This window comes from Vitis vinifera, chromosome 3, assembly GCF_030704535.1.
Source record: "Vitis vinifera cultivar Pinot Noir 40024 chromosome 3, ASM3070453v1".
NCBI lineage: Eukaryota > Viridiplantae > Streptophyta > Magnoliopsida > Vitales > Vitaceae > Vitis > Vitis vinifera.
The window spans coordinates 11,499,075-11,508,760 of NC_081807.1; the positions used below are offsets into that span (position 1 = coordinate 11,499,075).

The following is a 9,686-nucleotide window of genomic DNA, read 5'->3' on the forward strand; positions in this document are numbered from 1 at the left end:
TTTCAGATAATATCTTTTAATTGTTTTTATTTATTTTTTAAAAATTATTTTAAAAAATAAAGAATAATTAAAAATAAAGTACTAAAAAGAAGGGTTAACAACATTTTAGGTTCAAATAGATTTTTCTGTCATTTTCAAAAGCAGTTAGGAAGTAGATTCCAACTCCAGTATCTCATTCATGTCATCATTTTGGAAGAAAAGTTTAAAAAAAATTAAAATGAAAAAATTAAAACAACAAAACTTAAAAGAAGTAGCTTAAAAGAATGGGTTAAAAAAAGAAATTAAAAGATAGACAATAAAGTTGACCCATTCACACGAAATTAAAGTATGAACTAGAATACAATTACAAGCTAAAAAGTATGAAAAAAGCAGCTTCTCTTCTAGGTTGACACGCAAGGAAGCCAGCCAAATAAACATTAAACTGCATTGTAATAATAGTAAGTGTCAATATCTCCTCCCTTATTTTCACGTCTCAACCCCATCTACTTCCTTCACAACTTCTTTACCAAGAGATTGACTCCATTCTCAGGTTCTATCAACAGCCTGAGTGCAGCTGAGTGTTTATAATTAGGAGAAAGGGAGAATGAAAAATTGGACAGTATCAGACTTATCAGTATCTTGAGCTCAACCATGGCCAAATTCTGGCCAAGGCACACCCTTGGACCAACCCCGAACGGCATGTACAAGTGTGGGAGCTTGCAGGCACCTGTGATCCCATTTTTGAACCTCTCAGGGTTGAACTTAAGCGCGTCAGGTCCCCAATTTTCCGGGTCTGTGTGCAGTGTCACCACCAGGTTCCATACATTCACCCCCTTTGGCACATGGATGCCTCCGAATTTCATGTCCGCTAAGGCCTCCCTCGACATCACCGGTACTGGCGGGTAGAGTCGCAGTGATTCGTAGATCACCATCGTCATCTGCCAATCCAAATTAAAATATATTGTTGACTCATCAACCTAACACTTCAACATATAAACTAATGAGTTTAGGTTGGTGACCTAACGGTGTATACTTAATTACAGTACCTGTTTCATTTTGCGGATCATATCCGCATCTGGTGTTCTGCCCTTACAGATTTCGACTACTTCTTCCCGAACCCGAGCCTGCCAATCAGGATTTGCAGCCAGGAGCATGAGGCACCATACAGCGGACACCGCAGTGGTCTCATAGCCAGCCAAGTAGATGTTCTTGCAGTTATCGACAATGAAGTTGTCTGTTGCTTCTTGGCTTAGTTCGCTTTTCTTAGCTCCCTCAAGGACCATCTGCAGCAGGTCTTTTTCATGGGCAGCTAACTCCTTTCTCTCACTCACTACCTTTAGAATCAAATTCCGGACATCCTTTTGTAGTGCCCAAGCATCTCTGTTGCGCTTGATAGGAATATATCTGTTATCATATAGTAAAATCGATCATTTATATATATATATATATATTTTAATTTTGGTATGATTTTAGCCATGAAGTTATATAGGAGAAAGCTTGGTACCGCATTCCGGGAATAAACGAAAAAGCTTTCTTGGACATGGCCTCTTGGAGAGCTTTAAGCTTCAAGAAAATCTCTTCCCCTTTTGTGTAACTGCCACCAAAACAAGCCCTTGAGATCACATCTCCTGAGAAGCTTTTCATGTGCTCGTCGATTCTTATGTCTGCAATTCCACCCTCTGCCTCGATCTTACTCCTCCATGAGTTCAACAGTGTGTCTACGGACTCAGTAATTAGGCCTATCATTCCCTGCAAGTGATCCGCATATTAGGCTTCCAACAAGCAACAACACAATTATAGAATCAAAGTAGAAGTTATCACATGGTAAATCATACCTTGACCTTCTCCATGTACAATTCAGGAGCAAGGATTTTTCTATTATGAGCCCAGACAGCTCCATTCGAGGTTAGAATGCCCTGGCCGAGCAAAGGACCGAACTCTCTCTGTAGGTATGAGGGCTTCCCAAAGTCCAAGGATGAGCATGTAGTAATTTCTCTAACAATATCAGGTTGATTCGCATGTAATATTTGTGTGTTACCAAGTGAAAACATGAACACTTGACCTGTAAAAAACCACATTCGGTAAAATTTTAGCTGTTGGCCAATTAAATTCCATGGAGAACGACTTCATATAATTATTTGACCAACAAAGTTCAAAGTTGGCGATCATAGTTATCAATTTGCTATCGGATAATTAACTTTGTGCGAGAATGGAGATGATGGATGGATGATGAAGAAAGATGAAATTTGAATCCTACCATATTTGTTTCGCCACTGCTCGAAAAAGGGGAATAGAGCAGCAGCACAGTTGTGGGTGTCGGTGGAGGAGTCCTTCACTGCCGTGGACCGTGACTTCTTGATCTCCCTTATGTTGCCGAGCAGAAAAGACGGTGGCGGGCCACTGATCCCTTGGCTCCTCAGAATAGATCTCAGCTTCTCCGGCTTAACCACCAGGGCATTATACAGGCGAAAGAACAGTCCAAGAACACCCGCCAAAGCTAGAGATATGAACACCTTAACTGTAAAAGCCTCCATTTCCGAAACCCTAACTCTCCTTCGCTCTACTGCTTCCTTGGGGGTCTTGGGTTGTCTTCTTCATTCAGTATGAGGCCATTTATATAGGGATACTGCGAGACTTTTTGTGTCACGCCCCCAAACCGAATTTAGGGGCTAAAATTGTAATTTTTTTAAAAAATTAATTTAATTTAATAAAGATAATAAGATTTTTTTCGTGTTTAAAATCCTTAGTTATAAAACTATAAATTAGATATTTCTTGTCTAGAAAGGAAGATTTGGAAGTTTGGGTTGAAGATCGATTTTCTAACTAAGATTCTAACTCCTATATTAATATTTTAGATTCATTAATTAGTTTTGAACATATTAAATATTCTTTGAAAAATTCCAATTTAAATTAAGATTTGTTTATTTAACTTTTAGATAAAAAAGTTTGAAAATTTGTGAATATAGATTGATTCATTACCAAAGATAGGAAATTTTCAAAGAAAATTTTGAGATTGTTGATTGAATTGATTGAAAAGAAAAAAAAGGAAATCAATTGGAGGGAAAAAGAAAAAGAAAAAGAAAAACGAAGACATTGTGAGATTGTTGACTTAAAAAAAAAGGGGGATATCAATTGTGTGGCTGTGAGAGGGAGGAGGGAGATAGTTTGTATAAGGTAGAGAGTGGAATAAATTAAATAATGATAATGAATTTAGTTGGTGGAATTGGTGGAGTTATTAAAAGTAGTAAGTATTTTGTTATGTAAGGGGATATTGGGTAATAATAATAATAATAATAATAATAATAATATTGTGTAATAATAATAATAATAATAATATAATTTAAGTATATAAAACAAATAGATTATTATAATAAGATTTGGAACGGATGTGAGTTTATGAAAATTTGGATATTGTTTAGGAAGTTGAAAATAATATTATGTGGTAATAATATTAATATGAGAAATTAATTAGGATCCCTAATACTAAATAAAATATTTTTAGAATTGTCAAATTTATACATTTAGATAAATAATCAATAATAATAATTGTATATGATATTATGTTAGGTGAGAAGCAAAATTTTCAAGTAAAATTCTTCAAGAGTGTTTTTTCAAGATAAGAGAAATTAATACAGATTTTGCAAAAAGAAATAATTTTCCTTTTATATTGTATTTTGAAACGTGTGAAAATATTATTTTATTTCTATGCATGGATTAAGATATGTTTCATATGAAAAATATGTTTAAGCATTTTCTTTGATTATGAAAAAAAAAAAATTTGTGGAGATATGATGTTTTGTTTTGTAAGTTCGAATTAATGAAATAAAGTATTTGACTTTGGTTTATATAACCTTAATTAGCATATTATAATTGTTGACATGTTTTGTCATAGTCAATGGGTTATAATTGTTGACATTTTCGGCCCTAGTCAATGGGTTATAATAGTTGATGTTATATGACTTAAGTCAACGCGTTCTAATAATTAACCTTATGACTCTAGTCAATTGATTATAATTGTTGACCTTTTATTTGTCCATCTTAAAAGGAACAAATTTAAGGTTAGTCACTTATTTGTGAAGTCCTACCTAATTGGGCACCATTTGTTATTCGACAACTAGAGTAAAGATATTTTGAATGTATTTGATTTGGTTTTAATATGAAATTGTTTTGACATAAATATGAAAATGTTTTGGTTGAACAGTTTTGAATGCATTAGCATATTGAATTCAAAAGTTTTTATGAAAATGCTAATATGTTATATCTCTTGTTTTGCAATCATAATTGAAAATGTTTGATCCATGAAACTGTATTGATATTCCTTGTTAGGCTTTAAGTTCATTCCCCTTCGTTGATAATTTTTTAGGTACTCTCAGATCGGGTGAAGAGTGATAGCTAGGCTAGAGAATTTTTCTTTGTTAGAATTTTGATTCAAACTTTATTTTGGACATTATTTAGATATTAAAATTTAATTCTTGTTTGAATTATTTAAGTTTGAAGTTATTTGAACAATAACACTTTAATTGATGTGTTAGTTTTAAAGCTGAGAATTTAGCATTATAGAATTTATTTATCTCACTAATTTGATTGAAAATCATCTAACTATAAGATTAATGTTTGTGTTGTTTCCACTTTGAGTTTTAGGACTTTAGGTGGCCCTTGGAGTGGGTTTTGGGTTGTGACATTTTGGGCATAAGAATAACAAGACTTGAAGATTAGAAGATTAGGGCAACTCCATGTGCAAGCCTACTACCCCAGTCTAGATAGAGAAGTCGTCATTTGCTCGCCTCAACAAATTGTTTGAGATTGACCAGGTCGAATGGAATCATGGTGTGCTACTTATAGAAAAGAATATGTTGGGTCGTTCTTACTCAAGTTAAGCCATTTGTAATCCTTCTTATTCCATGGCTAGCACCATTGACTCTTATTTCAGGCAAGCACTTTGTGCTGAAGGACTTTCCTTTCTATGAGGCAACTCGTCTTGCTAATGCTGAGAGAAGATAGGCTCGTCTAGATGCTTGGGAGAAAAAGTGCCAAGAGGGGACTTTGCACCAAGCCCTTGGTTCAACTTCTCAGGTAACTTCAAGCCCTATCCCCCGACTAGCAAAAAAGAAGACTATTGTTCGGCCTCAGGCTTAGGGGACTATGACCAAGCCGGATGAGATGTTCAGAGCAGAGTGGATTGAGTGGTGTGACACCATTGAGCCAATCGTGCCATCTATAATAAAAGAATTGGAAAAAGAAGAAGAAGAAATGGTTTCCAATCCATGAGCCGACTTCTGCAAGCGGCAATAGAAAAGGCTGAATGAGATCATTGAACTTGAGCCCTCATAAAAAAAACAAAAGATGGGCGGCAAAAAGGGCTCATCCATTAAGCTTGCTGTCACTCCTCCGCCGGTGCCAATTCCCTCGTTTTCATCCATTTCTAAGGCACAGGACATGGAAAACATTCCTTTTCATGGGCTAAGGGAGATGGTCACCATATCAAGTGATGACTCCATGCTTAGTGCACAAACTTCATCTACTACTCCCATCGATGTGCCCAACCAAGAAGAGTCAAACGTTCTTTTGGAGTGCTTTCCCACATTCACCAATATGGAGCCTGCAACATTTCATATGAATAAGCTCTTCCCAATGTTGGAGAGGATTCCAGTGGATGTGACTGCTGACCCCTAGTAAAACTTCATAGCTCGTGTCCCACATGGGACCATAGATGACACCATTGAAGCGATCATGACTTGAACGATTACACGTCCATGCAAAAAACGGAAGTGGTATGATTCCTTTTATACATAATGTATGTGCTTTACATATCATTTTCTTTTTTACTAATTCTCTTTAGCTCTTTGTGATAGATTGTAGTCAAGGTCTGAAATCTGATGAGACAGCGTTCTCAACTAATTGAATGGTTGAATGTAGCCAAAAAAATTAGGACTACATGGCCTATGGAGCGGACTGCTAGAAGGAATTGTTGGCAAAACTAGAGACAACTAAGGCAACCAAAGCCGTGGCATGAAAGGTGTTAGTTGAAAGTGCAGGCCTACTGAGGAAGGTGGAATTGAAGAATGATATGTTTCAAGCTAAGATCCATCAGTTAAAATTGGATATGGTAGTCTTAGAATCATCCAAGGCCAGAACTAAAGAAGAAAGTGCTCGGCTGAAATTGAAGCTCAAGTAGACCATGTCCAACTTTGCCAAGGAAAAGAAGGAGTTGGAGGTGGCCTATCAACAATAAGTAGATGACATATTCTTCTACGGCTACTGCTGTTGTATGAAAAAACATGTCATCACCGATGACATCCCTAGCATTCCATCAGACAAGGAAGATGAAGCCGACCTAGATGAGGGTGTCGGGCAAGGGGACGACTCGGGAGTGGAAAACAAATCTACAGCAACCGGTCATGAAGATCGGGGCACATACCTGAGGTTGCTGCTTTCGTTGTTTTTTCTCTTAGTCATTTAGGCCTTTTTATTGTATAGACATTGGCCTTTTGACCCTTTTTAGATGTTAGAAATGAACACAACTTTTTGTTTATGGAATTTGCCTGTGTATTTGGTTTGCACCATCATATTCACTACTTGGCATAAGTTATTCTCTTGGCCTTGAGTGGAATTAACTATTTCAGGCTTTTTGGTCTTTCTTCCATGGGAGCTTATTACTTGTTTTAAGGCTTATGCTGCTTAGAATATGCCTTTAACTTATGGCTTGTGCCATATTGGCCATGCCATTAATAATCCGACTTATTATCCACTAAAAAATGAAATGCAATACGATTTATGCACAACTTGTTTATTGATAATATTTCTTCAAGTTTGCTGCATTCCAAGGATGGAGCAGTAATGTTTCGTCTAATGTCTGTAGGTGGAATGCCCTTACTCCTCATATCTTGAGTACAAAATAAGGGCCTTCCTAATTGGGTTGGAGCTTACCAGCTCCTATTTCTGCTATGTTCTCAAAGGCTTGTCTCAGAACCAAGTTGTTTGGACGAAACAGTCACGAGGGAGCTCTCTTGTTGTACTAAGCCATTGTTGTTTCCTGGTAAGAGGCCAGTCGGATAGTTGCGGCCTTGCATTCTTCATCTACCTAGTCTAGATGTATTTCAAGATTTCCTTCATTTATTTCCAATTCTTGCACTATTATTCTAACCGTGGGTAGTCCTATCTCAATTGGAATTATAACTTCCATGCTATATGCTAAGGCAAACAGGGTGACCCTAGTAGGCCATCTGTTGGTGGTTCTATAAGCCCATAATATTCCAGGCAATTCATTTACCCATTTGTCTTTCACCCCTTCCAACCATTTCTTTAAATAATTTAACAATGTTTTATTCGTCACATCGATCTGCCCATTACTTTGTGGATATCGAGACATAGAATAAATGTTTTTAATCTTCAGTTCAGAACAAAACTCTCGAAAGGTACTATTATCAAACTATAGCCCGTTGTCTACGACAATGGTCGAGGAATCCCAAATCAACAAATAATGTTTTTCTAAATGAACTTTGTTATGCCTTTGTCTTTGATGTTAACATAGGCCTCAATTTCTAACCACTTACCAAAATAGTCAATGGCTACGAGCAGGAGTTTTTTTTAGTTGTTTTGGTTGATAATGGGCCGAATATGTCTATTTCCCATTGAGAAAATGACCACGAACTGATTATTGGGTTAAGGCAATTAGCTGGGAATAGGTATATGCCTTTGACATTGATCACATTTACGGACATAATCCTTAGCATCTCATTTCATTGTAGGCCAATAATAGCCTTGAGAATAAGCTCGATGCTTTAAGGTTCATCCTCCTAGGTTGTTGCCGCATTCACCTTCATGTAATTCAGCCAAAACATATTGAGCCTTTGAATCGGTTAAACATTTCAAATAAGCCCCCCCAAAGGACCATTTGTATAGTTGATCAAAGTAAATCGGGCAGCTTGAACACAAAGCTTATGTGCTTGTTTCCGTCCTCCGGGACTTCATCGATGCGGAAGTAGTTGGAAATAGGCTACATTCACCCTACATCTGCATAGGCTACATCGTGGACCCATTCTGATGGAATAAAAGGCATGGGTTGGACGTAGACTAACAATAGGATAGATTCAGTGATTGGCAAGGAAACAGAAACTCTAACCAATGCATCTATTTTTTCATTCTTTCCACGAGGAATACACTTGACTCTCTAATAAACCAGCTTGGCTAAATGGGTTTCCACACTATTGAGGTAGTGAGCCATACATTCATCTTTAGCCTCATATTCATGCAGGATTTACCCAACCACTAATTGGGAGTCACTTTGTATTTCCACTTTTGATGCTGCAAGTATTAAGGCGAGTTCAAGGCAACTATCATTGCCTCATATTCAGCCTCATTGTTAGATGCAGGAAAATTGAGGCAGACAGACTACTCAATCTGCTCCTTATTAGGGGAAAATATTAAGAGTCCTACCCCAACCCCTAATGTTCTTGAGGCTCCGTCTACATGTAGAATTGATTACTACTCAAAAAGTGTTATTTTGTACCTTGTAATTAACTCTTTTAAACACTTTTGAGTAGTAGTTATTACCTTTTAACTCAATTAGCATATTAAGGACCTTTGCAATCGTTTCTAATCAAATTTGTGCAAGTTTTGGTGTTTTTGATAGTATTTTTTTATCACCAAAGCAATCCGAGATTGAGGAGAGTTCTATGGAATCCATGGAAAAGCAATTGGAAGCTCATTAACATGAAAAACCTAAGCTTTGAAGCTTTATAGTCCTTTTCCATAAGCAAATCATGAATGCAAGGAGGGAAAGCAAAGAGAGAAATCTAACATGAAGAATTCAAGAGGACAGCAACTTTTGGACACTTTTGGAGCACTTGTTGGAGTCCATTTCATGTATACTATATGTTGTTTTGAAGCTCGGGAAGTCAGAAATCCAACACTTCAAACGGTGTGTGAATCGGAGTTGAAATGAAGAAGTTATAGTCATTGGAAGCCAATCACACCAAGTTGAAGGCCAACTTCGTAGGCTGCGAAATCAGCCTTTGGCTGCGAAATCACAAGAGAATGGCTATGAAATCAGCCTTTGGCTGCGAAATGGAGACCTTTAGCTTGCGAAATTTTGCAGCCATCTTGCATGTCTGCGAAATCCTCCTAAGTGCTTCCAGATATTTGCGACTGACACTTTTAGATTTTTTTCTTCAGATATTTGTTGTTTAAATCCCCATTTTCTCCTTGTAATCCACCAATCATAGGATTCCTTAGTTAATAAGTAAGAACAAAGGGCGAATAACCTCATATATATATATATTGTTTTATAATTTTCATTACACATGATCGGGAGCTTGTTCTCAGAGACAATTTTTGTATAGTTTTGAAGGAAGTAAAATACAGAGCTTTGCTCTGCCTTACCTTCTAATTTTGATTGTATTTTTCTTACTAGCCAAACAAGCTCTGAGTATGTTTCCTCAGAGAATGAGTGGCTAGGCTTTTTGTCTCTTGGAGCTAAGGTAGCTGGGTAAGGTGCCAAGTGCAAGAATTGGTAGTTTTGTTATTTCAGTTGTTAATGAAGAGAAAGTGTGACCCGTTAATGATTTCTATGTTTTTAGTAACTTAAAACGCCTTTAAACCACCTGGGCCAACACTTGGTAAGGCAAGTGATCTCCGTCCATTGAGATGCACTAGTTTACCTCTTGCGAGCCTTTGGGAGGTGACTTGAAGGTAGGATTTTCTAGAAT

The 9,686-nt window shown here is 36.9% G+C and overlaps 1 protein-coding gene across 2 annotated transcripts; it reads right to left on the reverse strand.

Annotated features, from left to right (window-relative positions):
- Positions 1-281: 281 nt before the first annotated feature.
- LOC100255590 (cytochrome P450 714C2) lies at positions 282-2,577 on the reverse strand. 2 transcript variants are annotated; one of them, XM_019218433.2, is made up of 5 exons: positions 2,237-2,577; positions 1,815-2,041; positions 1,484-1,728; positions 1,026-1,359; positions 282-917 (listed from the first exon to the last, which is right to left on the reverse strand). In XM_019218433.2, exons 1-5 carry the CDS (start codon positions 2,511-2,513, stop codon positions 492-494), a joined length of 1,509 nt encoding a protein of 502 aa, XP_019073978.1. In that variant the 5' UTR covers positions 2,514-2,577; the 3' UTR covers positions 282-491. The 2 variants fall into 2 exon arrangements, with proteins under 2 accessions (XP_019073978.1, XP_002271231.1); XM_002271195.5 differs by having other exon boundaries at positions 1,026-1,383; positions 2,237-2,576.
- Positions 2,578-9,686: the final 7,109 nt, after the last annotated feature.

What these genes read in the sequence shown, in the direction of transcription:
- LOC100255590 (XM_002271195.5), bottom strand. Translation starts at nt 2,513, where the DNA reads ATGGAGGCTTTTACAGTTAAGGTGTTCATATCTCTAGCTTTGGCGGGT. An exon ending in TGTACATGGAGAAGGTCAAG is followed by an intron (nt 1,729 to 1,814) that starts GTATGATTTACC and finishes GATCACTTGCAG; the next exon opens with GGAATGATAGGCCTAATTAC. An exon ending in TCGTTTATTCCCGGAATGCG is followed by an intron (nt 1,384 to 1,483) that starts GTACCAAGCTTT and finishes ATATGATAACAG; the next exon opens with ATATATTCCTATCAAGCGCA.